Source organism: Hirundo rustica, chromosome 6, assembly GCF_015227805.2.
Source record: "Hirundo rustica isolate bHirRus1 chromosome 6, bHirRus1.pri.v3, whole genome shotgun sequence".
NCBI classification, from domain to species: Eukaryota; Metazoa; Chordata; class Aves; order Passeriformes; family Hirundinidae; genus Hirundo; species Hirundo rustica.
The window spans coordinates 23,980,337-23,993,868 of NC_053455.1; the positions used below are offsets into that span (position 1 = coordinate 23,980,337).

Here is a 13,532-nt window from a genome sequence, read left to right on the forward strand (position 1 = left end):
AACTATTAACACACTTTACATATCTGCAAGTAACTTGAACACTTTCTGTGCTGGTTTTGCCCGGGATAAAATTAATTTTCTTCACAGTGGCTGGTATGGGACTATATTTTGGATTTGTGCTGAAAAGCACTGATAAGACATGGATGTTTTAGTTATTGCTGAGCAGTGCTCACACAGAGTCAAGCTTCTTTTGCTTCTCACCTCACTCACAAGGAGGCTGCAGGTCCACAAGAAGCTGGGAAGGGACATAGGACAGCTGACCTCTACTGACCAGAGGGATAACACTGACATCATGCTCAGCACATAAAGCTGAGGGGAAGGAGGAGGAAGGGAGGGCGTGTTTGGAGTGATGAAGTTTGTCTTCTAGAGTAACTGCTACATGTGATGGAGCCCTGCTTTCTTGGAGACAGCTGAACGCCTGCCTGGCATGGGAAGCAGTGAATCAATTCCCTGTTTTGCTTTGTTGCATGCACTGCTTTTGCTTTCCCTATTAAACTGTCTTCATCTCAACCCATAAGTTTTGTAGCTTCTAGTCCTCCCTCAATCCAGCGTGACACAGGGAGCAAGAGAGTGGCTGTGCGTGCTTAGCTGCTGTCTGGGATTAGACCACAACACTTACTGATTGATAACTTCTGTACAGGAACAAGAGAACTGTCAAGGCTCCAACAATGCCGGCACAAATCACTATTTCCCAGGGGAAACCATACAGATCAGGGCCAGGTCTCATATCTTCAGGCAGTGAAGCCACAGCCTGAAAAGTAAAGTAAAAAGCTTCAGCTAAAGGAAAAGAGGTTAATATTATCAAAACCAGACATGTTGACATCATTTACTTCCAAGAATTGTATATTTATTTTCTCCAAAACTCTAAGAAAATGGTTAACAGAAGCATTTGATTTTAAAATGACAGATCTACCAAGTGAAGAAAAAAAAGAAAGAAGTTCCAACAAGATATGAAAATCAACAGATAAAGCTCTGCAACCTTTTCTTTCTGAGACTATCAATTATCACAGAGTGATCTGGGTTGGAAGGGACCTAAAAGATCAACTAGTTTCAACCCCTCTGCCATTGGCAAGAACACTTTCTACTGGACCTACTTCCCCAAAGCCCCATCCAGCCTGCCCCTGAACAATTCCAGAGACTGGGCATCCACAGCTTCTCAGGACAACTTGCTCCAGTGCCTCATCACCCAAACAAGCCAAGTAAAGAATTTCATTCTTATCTAACCTAAATGTATCCTCTCCAGTTTAAAGCCATCCTCCCTTATCTCATCACTATGTGCCCTTGTAAAAAGTGCCTCTCCAGCCTTTCTGTTGGCCTCTTTAGGTACTGAGAATTTACTACGGAAAATTCTGCTTTGAGTTGTCTTACACATTTCACTGCTGGAAGAATCAACAGTAGTATGCACTTCTTGATTATGTGGTAGGAAACTCGTTTGGTAGAAAAACCTGTTCAACGAACCTCAGGCTAAAATAACATACCGAACACACCAGTGATGCAACGCATTTTAAACACTTCGATACACTCACATTTCATTTGTAAACGAATCTATTTGCTCAAATACACGACATGCTCCATGCAGCTCAAATTTACTACACGTGACCCGTGCTTAAGAACACGGTACCGTGCAGTTAAGTCTCAATGTCCATTTCCCCCCTGCCCGAGCCCCTCAGCGGCAGCGCTGCACAAGACCCCGGCCCTCGCGGGGGCCTCGCCGAGCCCCGCGTCACGGCGTCACTCACCCAGCGCAGCCCTTCCCAGGCCGGCCCGCAGTAGCGCCGGGCGCTGTCCCGCAGCCCCGGCCACAGCCCGGCCGTGCCGATGCCGGTGCCGATGCCGGCCGCCGCCCCCCCGCGCCAGCCCGCCGCCATCTTCCCGCGGGCGGCGCGCGCCCCTTCCGGCCCGCCGCCTGACAACCGGCCCGTACCACTGCCCGCGAGGGGGGCGGGGAGGAACCACCGCTGCCGCCGTAACGGGGGCCGAGCGGCGCAGGTGGCGGCCGCCGGGGCCCGACGGCTCCGGCCTCGGCGGGCAGACCCTCCCCTGGGCACGGGGACGGCCGGCCGGCAGCTCCCATCCGCGAGCGCCCACCGTCCCGTCGCCGTCCTCCGGCACGGAAGCGTTCCCGCGGAACCTGCTGCCGTTCCCCCCTAGAGTCACTCTCAGAGAAGCTCACCTCCCGTGCGGCGCTGGCCGCCTCCATGTGCGCCCGGGCGGCAGCGGCTGGCACGGAAATAAAACTCCCCGGGCAAGGCCCGGCTCCCGGCGGGCCGCCCGCCGCGCGTGTCCCGGCCCGGGCGGCGGGGCCGGCAGCGCCCGGCGGGGCGGAGCGGGCCGCAGGTGGGTCCCGGGTGCGCAGCGCTGGGCGGGCCCGAGCTCTGCCGAGTGCCCGTGCCGAAATGATCCTGCCGGTACCAGATGTAAGGGAAGATGCGATGCCACATAGCAAGAGGGCGACTCTTCGTCTCATTCACTAAAAGTAGTGCTAATTTGATTTTTTTTTTTTTTTTTAACGTGCGCTAACAGCTTTCACAACGCAAGGTGAGTGACTTGCCTGCAAAGCACCTAAGGGACCAGGATAGGTGGAAGTACTTTTTAAACTTTTCTAGCTGTATCAAACACTACAAGAACGCGTTTGGCCGTAGCAGTGAACTGTCAATGAGTTGCAGTCAGTCACGAGGGACAAAGCCCTTCAGTTTTCGTCATCCTAAACTACAATTTAAACATATTCTATATACGTACACTGGAAATCAGGAATAAATTTATGTGGTTCTTAAACTTCATTTACCCAATCTAAACAAAGTTCAACCAAAGCACCGAAGTGAAGTTTACCTTATGATGCTTTACCTGTCACTACTCTTTTATTTAGAGGAGACATCTACCTTTTCTCACGGTGCTCTGGCAGCGTTGTTTCTTGTGCAGTTGTGCCCTTTAAGGTTCACCTTCACTCTGCACTACGTTTTGATGTTTAAGACACCCCCAGAGCAATAATAACCCCACATTCTATTTTATATATTTGCTTAGATAAGTGTCTTTAATGCAATTATGAACGAGGGGAGGATTTGTGAATCAGGGCTTTGAAAATAGTCTTTAAAAACAAGGGAACTTGTCTGGTTATTTTACTCATCATAACCCAAGTTTTTAAAGTCCAAGGAAATTTAATGAGTACTGCTCTGAGAGCTCGAGGGGGCTATTAATTTCATTGGGGGAAAAAAAAAATCCAAAAACAACAACAACAAAAAACCCCACCAACAACCAAAACCAAACAAAAATTTAAAAACACCACTCAGGTGTTTCCTGGCTGTCAAAAAAACCCATAAAACGAAACCCCAAATCCTCATACCCTAGGTGCATCAGATTCTGCACTGCAAAGAGGCAAATGATAAGCAGCTGACCTAACATTTTCTTGTGCTCCCTGTCATTTGGTGTCAAATAACCCTGGCATCAGGAAATTGCAGAGGGTTTATTATTATTATTATTATTATTATTATTATTATTAGGCGTTTCATTGCAGAACATGACTTGTAGCTGGCTTAAATTTGCACTAATGTCAATATTATAACACAGAAAGAATTCTTACCATTTTGATGATAGTCATCACTGCTGATGATGTAGATTTTATTGTTTCTCTGATCTCAAGAGCATTCAAGCACAGAAGTATCTGATATATCCAGCCTCCTTCTGGTTTGGTCATAAGGAATAAAACAAGAGGTTTTACATTATTATTGTCAATTTTATATAATTCCAACTGGTTTCCTTGTTATTTGTTTTGCCTTTTTTTTTTTTTTTTTTTTTTTTTTTTTTTTTTTTTTTTTTTAACATTGCAAATTTATTTTGCTTAAAATTAAGAAACTTAGCACTTACCATTACTTGGAACATAGCTCTGGATGGCATCAGAGAAAGACTTTTGGACATCAGCTTCAGAGGCAGGTCCTGAATTTGTTTCAGAATTTACTGAAACAATGCCTGTTGCTTTTGAATCTTGGTCACTGTCATGTTCACTGTCTACAGCTGCATACATTTCACGCTCCTTCTCTGGTGTTTCTTCTAGTAGCTTTCTTCTGCCTACTCCTGCACATAATTGTGAAGGAAAATCATGGTTATTTTTAGAGGATTCAACTTACTCCTATAAGGTATTAACCTCTACAGAGATTTTTTTTTTTTTTTTTCACTCAACTTAAAGCCCAGCAATAAAGTATCCAAGTAAATGTGCTACAGATTTATGATTTAATAAACACTATACAAATAATGATCTCAGAATTTGAAGGACAGACCTTTAAGCGAAAGTTATGTTGTAGTAAAGTAATTAAAAATCAATGTTCAGGAAAAAAAAATGTTTGGTTTTGATAGTTAGTTGGTAGATTCCCTGGTCAGGATTAGTAGGTCTCTTTCTTATATCCAAATACAAGTGGGGTAAATTTAGAGGGAGAACAGTTTAAAATACCATAGAGGATTAAAACTTAACAAATTCCCAGAACACATCAAGTTTCCCTGCAAAATACAAGAAACCACTGGCATGTTCATGCACAGGTATGACTGGAGACACCTGGCTGCCTCAGTTTTAGTGACTTGGAGTAAATTGCCTGAAGCCAATAAAATACTCCTTGCAAAAAACCCCACACCATGCTTACCCACAAAGAAATAAAAGTTACAAATTGTTTAATTTAATTTTATGCTTAAAGGCAATATTGGCCGAAGATACACATCAGAAGTAGTCCAGTAATTCTAGAGGAGTAATTTGCACTTGAGCTGTTACAATTATATTAACTCATATTATCAGATCCTTGAAATATCATAGATCAGTCATTAACTGGTAGGGGTTAGGCTCACTACCTCTTCATTTTAAATCACCAGAAGGAGACAGTGTTGTATCTGTTGTGGGGGGTTTTTTCTGCCAACAAAGGATATTTTGTTCTTGCTAAATCTCTGTTAGTGAAACATTACACTAGTAACTTTAGCTGCTGTTTGGGCAGCACGCTTCATTGTTATAGCAGACAGAAGCTCTAGCTCTGGCAGCTCTAGAAGAACATTCCTTTTCTCTTTATATTTTCCCTGCTCAGTGTCCAAATTGTGCCCCTTTTGTGCAGACACAATGACCTGTTCCCTCCACATAGCATTATCTTTAGCTGAGTAAGCTGTGATTTCATGATGAATCTTTTCAAATTTCTGGTGCTGCTGCAGCAGTTTGCTTCCATCACAGAGATACTATAAGGGTTGCTTTACATCTTGTTTTAATTTAAATAAATTTGTTGACATGTAATTAATGGGCTTGGTAAATCTGTTTATCATACAATATTTGCCTGGTTTTGGTTTTTTTTGCACCTGCTGTATATTTAATAGTATCTTACATTGTTCAGATTCCTTTCAACTTCCTCTCATTCTTCTGTGCAGTGATCAATTTTACTAGTCCCAATGTCACTTCTATTTTCATTTGAGTTTCTTGATGCTTAGACTTTTTTTGGACAGGCTTAATTTTTAGTTTTTCTAAATATATTTGCAAGGTACCCTGATGGTATGGTAAAAATGCTACTGAAATCCTTTTTGTTAGAATATAATTGGTATTATTTGTTTTTCTGGATTTTGACTCTTATTTTCAGAGTTTTTATTTTTTTCTTCTCCTAACTAGTTTTAGTAGCAGCATTTTTTTTCGTTCAGCATTATTCATCCTTTCAATTGGAACAGTATCTTGTTTTTCAACATCTACTCTATCAGCCAGGTTTATGAGCAATCCTAGGTTGCCAGGATTTAATTAATCCAGTTTTTTTTAATAGAAGTCTGGCTTTCTAGTTAAATGGCTTTAGAAGACACTAACTGTCTATTTTTTTTTTTTTTTTCTTTAAAAATGTCTTTATTCTAGAGAGCTCCAAGGGTAGAAGTTTACACTAGGTCAGACTCATATCACATGACTGTTACTGTTATTCTCAATAAATTTTCTTTATAAATACTTTTTTGGACATGAATTCAGCTGAAGACTGATATTAATTTGTCTTTTGAAGTAGTATGCCTTTCAAAACTCAGATTAATTTTCTATGCTTTTGTATAGAAGCATAGAAAACCACTGTCATGGTGGTTTGAATTGATAAGCCTAAATCCAAGGATGCAGATTAATATTTTGTTTTACTATATCAGAGGTGATTTTTATATTTCTTTCTGAGATCTAGATTGAGACTGTCTGTTCTCTGGTACCATAAGCTGATGCTGGGAACATGAATCTTCCTGTTTTAGTTCTCCTCCACCTTCCTGGTGATGTTGCACATTTATGGGAACTTCTTCAGTTTATTGTTTCTCTCTGACAAGCTATAAGCAACAGCATCAAGAGTTGTCCAATCTTCTACTCATTTGGTAGATTTTGTTGAAGTTTTTTCTCCACTGCCCTGTTTGTTATTTGGCACTGCCAGCTGATGAGGAAAGATCATTCTCTTTGGAGGTAGTTGCATTACTGTTACTTGATATGCTATGTTTGACCTCCTGATTTGGAGTGCCTTCCTTTCTCTGTGGTATTTTATCAAGGCTGACCAAGGTCTTTCTTTATCAGGGAAGTTTAGTTCTTCTCAGCTAGCAGTTTTTACCTTCCATTCTGAAGCTCCGTATTCTTCCAAATGGTGAGTTTCTTTGGAAGTTTTGGTGCCAGTTAAACTGAGGCCATTTGATGAGAGGTGAGCAGAGAAATGTTGGTCTGGAGTCAGTTCTTGCGACTCCACAGATTCCTGGTGATGTTTGTCATTAAAAATGTCCTGATTGAAATATTTGATGTTGTTTTCATAAAAACCTTGTGAGGCACTTTTATTCTCTGATTTGTGAATTTCATCTTTTACAGTACTATCCATTTTTCTGCACTGTAACCTTTGACTAGTTTGTCTTTCTTGGGTGTTTCCAGACTAAGCCTCAGCTCACTGTCACATAAGGTCTTCTTGATGCCCAGATGGTTATTTGCAGTTCCTGGTAGTTTCCCATAACACTGCACTTGCCCTTTGGCTGTTGAACTCGAAAACTTCAGTATCTCCACAAAATTACTAAAAGAGAAGCAATAGCTTCGTTCTTCAGATAGTTCAGGATTTTCTCCTGTATTTTTTTTGTCTGAGGGATCACAATTCAGAGGAGGTCATGAGAACAAGAAATTTGATGTAATTGATTAATGTTCCTGTTGATTATCATGATTGTCGATATTATAATTAATAAAACTATTATAGATATTTGTATACCAACCTGATTGGCCACGTCTGTTTTCTGACTCCTGATTTTTCTTTTCAGCTTCAGTGTTTCTCAGCCGTTGACTTCCTGATGCCAAGTCATCTGAACTGTAAGGTTCAATTGACTTCTCTTTGTCACATGTTATTGTATCAAAAGATGATTCTATGCTACTTGAGGTGTTTTTGGTGTCATTAAGAGTATGTGCACTTGCTGGTGTCTCCCCAGGATTTGGCCTGTTACTGTTTGAATCTGTTATTTCTTGTGCATAATTCTCATCTTCATCTGTCACCGTGTTAATTGTTTCCTTTGATTCTTTGTCCATATGTAGTTCTTTCTGGGCTAAAGTCTGCTCTTCCTCATTCTTATTTGCTTGATCCATTGTTTCTCTCCTTCTCTGGTCCTCTGCAGCAATTGTAGCTTCCTCAGCATGCCCAAAATTAAGAACATCACTGAAACCCAAATTAAACCAATTTGATTCGGATTCTTGGCTTTCACTCTGTTCTTCTGACAATACCTCAGTGACTGTTGTTTCCTGTTCAGTACTAGAATGCTCAGGCACACCAGAGACATCACGGTTTTGTGGATAATTTTTTTCTGATGCCAAATCAACATCATCTTTCTCTTCGCCAAAATACAGAAAGCTTGTCAGTCCACCTTGAAACCAACCAGATGTGGAGGGCTCTTGTTCCTCCTTATCATTTGGCTCCTGTAAATCATTTTCAGCTGCTGCCTGTATTTTTCTGCCTTGGTATTTATTTGCTTCTGAAGATTCAGTAACAACTTTTAAGGGCTCTTCATAATTTTCACTTTCTGTGGTGAACCATCCTGAAATCCAACTAGACTGAGTTTGAACAGGTTCCACTGGGAGATTGTGTTGCATTTGTGGCTCTTCGGTATCATCTTTTCTAATGAACTTTTTGGTTACAGACTCCTGAATGCGAGATTCCTCTGAGTCATTTTCAGAAAATGATTCAGTTCTTTCTTCATTTAGTATGGGGTCTCTTGTATATTTTAAGAATTCATTTTCATGCAGCTTTGATTCTGCATCAGACAGTGAATATTCACTTTCTTTGTTGTGATCATATAATGCATTATCTTCATTTTCAAAAGTGTACTTATCTTCATGAAGACAAAGGAAATCCGTTTCCTAGAAGAATAATATTAACTTTTAAAATGTTCTAATGTGTAATTTTCTATATCACCATCTAGTGCAGCAAAATATATCATTATTCTTTCCGATATAACTGTACACAAAGAACTGTAATTATATTATTCCTAAAGGTACTATATCTTTAATTATACAGAAATTATTTTAGAGAACAATAAACATGCAAATGGAACAATTATAAAAACATATTTTAAATAATCTGAAATAAAATATCCATCAACGGTTGAATTTCTGACTGGATATTAGATTTTCAATTGTTGTAAACTACATTGGAAAATCTGGTAATGTTGCTTTACCTTAGTGAGCACTTCAACTTCTTCTCCAATTAAAACTTCCTCAACCTTCACAGCATCTCTTGGGAAATATCCAAAATCCTTTCCTTTCTGTAAAAGATAGGAGACTAATAAGAGCATTTAAACGTCAGTGATATATATGTTAGGTGCTTTCATTTGTGCTGGAAAAGTATGGATGAACAGTAAGTTTATAGAACTGCCCCCTATCTCCTTAATTCTGTTTTGTCAAAAGATTGGTTTATTTTTCCTTCACAGAAGTGTTCCCCTTGCCATTTCAGAAAGCAAGGGGAAGTATATTACTCCATACTATTATATTCTGTATTTTTATGAACACGAGTTTGTGCAGTACCAAAGAAGTAGCCTTAAAACTGCTTCAGCTGAAGACAGTGCTGTGTGTGCTGATGGTTACAGCCAACTCCTACTAAAATCGGCTGCAAATTTCCCATTGTCTCAAACGTCATGCCTTAATAACTAATAACCCATATTAAGTGACAAGAAAAGTAGGATATGAAATTCAGATATGAGACTAGCTGCAGCTCAAGAGACAATTACAGTGAAGATGGCAACATCACAGAAAATAAAATAATGATAGGGCCCAGAAGAATCAAGTCCCTCTGAAGGGACCAAGAATCCATTGCTGTCTTTTTTGCATCAAACCATTGTGGGTTGCCTTTAATGAAGGGATACGTCTTGGAAAGCAAGGAATAGTGAGGTACCTGCAAAGATACTCTTGGATGGAAAAAAAAAGGCAGACAGAATTTCACTGTTAAACAATGAATGTGACAGATTATTTACAGAAAAAAATAAACACCCCCAAAATGTACTAATGTCTTGTAGGTTTGAAGCACTTACACAGTTTTACTAGCAGTAAAACTTGATTTGGATCAATGCATCCATTCCTTCTTAAATGACTGCTCTAACTTTGTTGACACTTGTTCCAAGTTATTAAATATGAATGATAACTTCTCTGGGAGCTTTCTTTAAGCATTGCTGTGAAGCCAGCTCCCAATACTGTACTTCTTACCCACAGCTGTAGGGAGGAACCTGACCTGATAGATCTGAGTGTTTACAAGGGAACCAGATTAAATCATTACAGCCAAATGATAAGATGAAGGAAACACAAAACTTGTATTCTGATCTTGACTTTGTTTCTCTGTGAGTGATCTTTGCCAAGATTTGGTTTTCTCTTTCTTTGTATAAAGACGGTAAAAATGACCCATCTCCCAAATACTGTATTGATCCATGACTGGTTAGTATTCCAAAAGAGATAGAAGATCCTTGGAAGGAAGTAGACTGCAGTTGTTATGCTGTTACTCTATCTAAAATATTTGTGGGGAAAGTCTTTCAGATTGAAGTACTTACACTTCCTGTCCACAAGTTTTCATTTTTCCTTGAAAGTTTGGAGTATACGATGATCTCCTCCCCTGTTTTGAAGTTAAGATACCGGCAGTCAGGCCCTGTGTAGTCAGTAGTGGCTTGAACTCGGCTCATTGCCTCTGGAATAACATGTGGAAAGAAATAAACAAATACAGCATCCATTTTTGTCTGAAGTCAGGTTACTGAAGAAACATGGTATATATCAAATACTGATGAATTGCAGTAGCAAACATTTTAATGTATGTGCTTTGTTACGGTACTAATCCATTTATATCATCAAGTGGAAATCAACTAAGACAAAAAGCAGATCTGTCTTGTTTTCTTTCCTATGTACTGCAGACATCAAGGAGAAAAGCTCTTGTCATATATGGACATTTTCCAGTGCTTGTTATCCAAGGTTTCAATGCTTAAATTGAAAGGATGTATGCATACTTTAGCATACAATTAGCAAATTAGCAAATTCAATTACTAAAGTAGATCTAAACAGCTAAAAAGTATTTCCCAGACATATTTATAATTTTATATTTTAGAAATTCTAAGTTAAATCCCGTAATTATTTCAGGGATTTTGTCCTCTATTTTGAATACTTTTATATTATGATGAAAATACGTAAATTTTAGGAATATAAACCTTAAACATGATGCTAAAATGTAAGTGTCCATTTCAGTTTGAATTATTTTGAGTTTTCTTTGTCTCCACCCCTGTCTCCCCACAGAAACCGCTACTGATGTGCTCTGGTCAGTTTGGAGCCCATTTCACATGCAGTTCCACAAAGATAGACATCTCTGAACATCCAGGACCTACTGAAGTTGGTATGGCTCCACCCTACCAATAGGTATGGAAAATGGAGAACCCAGTATAGGATATACCAATATACCAATAGGTATAGAAAATAGAAATCCATAATCAGAGGAGATCTAAGGTCTCTTCCGCTTCAGGGGAAGTGGAAGATTGAAAATACAACACTTAAGTCTGCCAAACCAGTGGAAACAGCTTAGAAACGGCTTCAACTGTGGCTATGATGGGTTGCACAATGGTAATCAGTGGATAATAAACAGGACATTATTTGCCCACTTGTGATTCAATGGCTCTGCTTCCTGCAGTTATTTACTCTTTGAGAACCACATAACTAGTTACAGCACTTTCTTCATGTTAAAGAAGAAAAAATAAGTAAAGAGGAAATATTAACAGAGTGCTTTGTAAGAAGGATTAAAAAATACATCCCAAACCAGTTTGCTTACAGTAGAAAAAAGCCCAGGAGTTCTGCAGAATGGGCTATGAATGTACTATAAACAAATGATAAAGAGTCTTTCTCAATATATAGCCTACCATTTAAATTTTATTTATATTTTATTTTCTTTTGTACCTGTAAAGAATGAGTTAAAATACTTTAAAGCTCTTTTATACCGCCTGTTTTGAGGACACCTGAGGAAAAATAGCTATTCAGAAGTATTTTTACTGAACTTTGAACTTTATAACCTTACACAACAATCCAGCAAATCTTTTTTTTCTCCTCTTTTTGTTTTAAAAGTTTAAGCTTATTGCTCTTAAACTTAATATATTAACAACAAACATTTGCTATGGCTATTCATTTTCAGTCTGTTTCATTGCTAATTTTGACATTATGATTCCTAATAGCTGCATATACACTACAGATACACTTTGAAAAAAACAAATTTTACTTACTCTCACATTCCAGATCACCACATTTCTTCCATTCTGAAAGTACCTTTGTACTCTGCAAACTTGCTGAAAATGAAATTACTAACAACAGAATTCTCTGATCCAAGATCCCTGACATTTTAAATTAAATCCAGAATGCACTGAAAGTGTGGAAACTGCATTGATGTGCAGTTAGCAAGAATATTCTACATTTTTCTTAGCCTAACAAAACATTGCAGGTAAACTTTCAATCCTATTTTCCTTCTCTGACCTGCTTAAACAGAAGTACGCTATGCTAACCTGCTAAGAATCTGCAGAGTCAGGTGTCCTGATTATACACACACATTAATAATTAACTATGTTCTGATAGCTAGGCTGATGTTTTGAATACAAATAAAGTACTTCTGGTCAAATCACAGTTTAGCCTCTATCAGATAGATTCTTTAGTACCAAGTTTGTAAAAGATTGTGCCTGGAGAAATTCACCAGCAGTCGTATTAGGATTATTTCTGGATCATGAATGCAGTTTTAATGTACCTCTTTCATCTGATTTTAAAATGGTGTAGTGTGATGACCAAGAAGCCTGGCAAGGGCTAAGACAGCCTACTATCTACAGCCTACACCACATTCCCTCTACATTATCTTTGCAGGTGGAGTTCTGTGTAGCTGACATCGAGAAAGGATGAATGGGCCAAAGGAGAAGGCCCTGTGGTGATAGGATAATCCTCTTTTGGCTCAGAAGAACTGAACAGAATGGAACAAAGTCATAGGAATAGAACTCTGAAGGACACCATGGCCAAAAAAGTAACTTCTGCCTGAGTAAGAGTTAAAATATTTCAATATTAAAACACACCCTGAGAATGCTAATAAGATTATTGAAGTACATGCTATCACATACATGACTATGTCACTCAATCCTCCACCTAGATTATGCTACATACAAAGAAGGAGGAGGAGAATAAGATGGGGCTGTATGTAAGACAGATAGAATTTTCATGTCCTCAGTGAAAGACCACAAAAGCTCTTGGGGTCAGTTGGTGGGTTACTCTCCTCTCTTCACAAGCAGGGATACCTGCTTGCTAAACTTCTGCATAGGGTTATTGTTGTTACCCAGGCTAAGACAGTATTAGTTATCGTTAGAGCTCTGTCACAGCTAGTGCTATTTATCAAAAGCAATTCCAAGACTGTGTTTCTGTTGTTTCAATAAACCAAACTATGTGTGCTATGTGTGAATCTTGGACAGTGAAAGTTCCTACTGAGCACAGCTTGATCTGTAGTTTTGGATTGGTAAATTGCACTATTTGTGAATCTGAGCTTGTGAAAGTTCTTATTGAACACAACCAGACCTATAGTGCCAAATTAATTGTGATCATAAATCAAGCCAAGCCACATTCAGACCCTCTGATCTCTGAGGACCAGCTGGAATGCAGGGGGTTAATTTCTGTCAATCTCCATACCCTTTACGTGATAGATGAACTATCAATTTTATGCTTATATTGATTTGCAGTAATGCTAACCTAGCTACTGACAGTAGATTTTTTTTTTGCTTGTTCATTTCTTTAATAAACTATTTTTTTTTCTGTGCAGATATGTTATTAGATAATTTATAGCTGTCATTGGGAACTTAGAACAGAAATGTTTTCCACATATTCTTTTGGACATTTCTCATGCACTAGATCAAAGTACAATCCTTCCTTTAGCATGGGGAATGCCTATTTGGCTCCAAAGACTTAAAGCTGCCTGGCAGTTTTCAGGCTTGTGAGACAACTAGAAAATCCATATGCTATCTCTTCATCATATATCACAGAACAATATAGCAAAGCTAAGCAAATGACCTGCCCTGCT

General features: G+C 39.1%; 1 protein-coding gene and 1 long non-coding RNA gene across 4 annotated transcripts in view; one reads left to right on the plus strand and one right to left on the minus strand.

The window, feature by feature from the left end:
- The window catches only part of MIA2 (MIA SH3 domain ER export factor 2), a 36,133-nt gene extending 24,306 nt beyond the window's left edge, over nucleotides 1–11,827 (minus strand). The window contains exons 1-7 of one of the 3 annotated variants that reach the window (XM_040065903.1): nucleotides 11,713–11,827; nucleotides 10,012–10,145; nucleotides 8,653–8,739; nucleotides 7,204–8,335; nucleotides 3,862–4,068; nucleotides 3,578–3,678; nucleotides 620–751 (exon numbers count right to left, since the gene is read on the minus strand). In XM_040065903.1, coding sequence (XP_039921837.1) covers nucleotides 620–751; nucleotides 3,578–3,678; nucleotides 3,862–4,068; nucleotides 7,204–8,335; nucleotides 8,653–8,739; nucleotides 10,012–10,145; nucleotides 11,713–11,827 — 1,908 coding nt within the window. Of the gene's footprint in view, nucleotides 1–619; nucleotides 752–1,739; nucleotides 1,829–2,173; nucleotides 2,301–3,577; nucleotides 3,679–3,861; nucleotides 4,069–7,203; nucleotides 8,336–8,652; nucleotides 8,740–10,011; nucleotides 10,146–11,712 lie in introns of those variants that run through there. The other 2 variants (XM_040065904.2, XM_040065905.2) reach the window with 2 other exon arrangements.
- On the plus strand, nucleotides 7,247–12,497 carry LOC120753589 (uncharacterized). The gene is made up of 3 exons (XR_005701171.2): nucleotides 7,247–7,297; nucleotides 10,742–10,861; nucleotides 12,338–12,497. It is a non-coding gene; the product is annotated as an uncharacterized LOC120753589 (long non-coding RNA).
- Nucleotides 12,498–13,532: the final 1,035 nt, after the last annotated feature.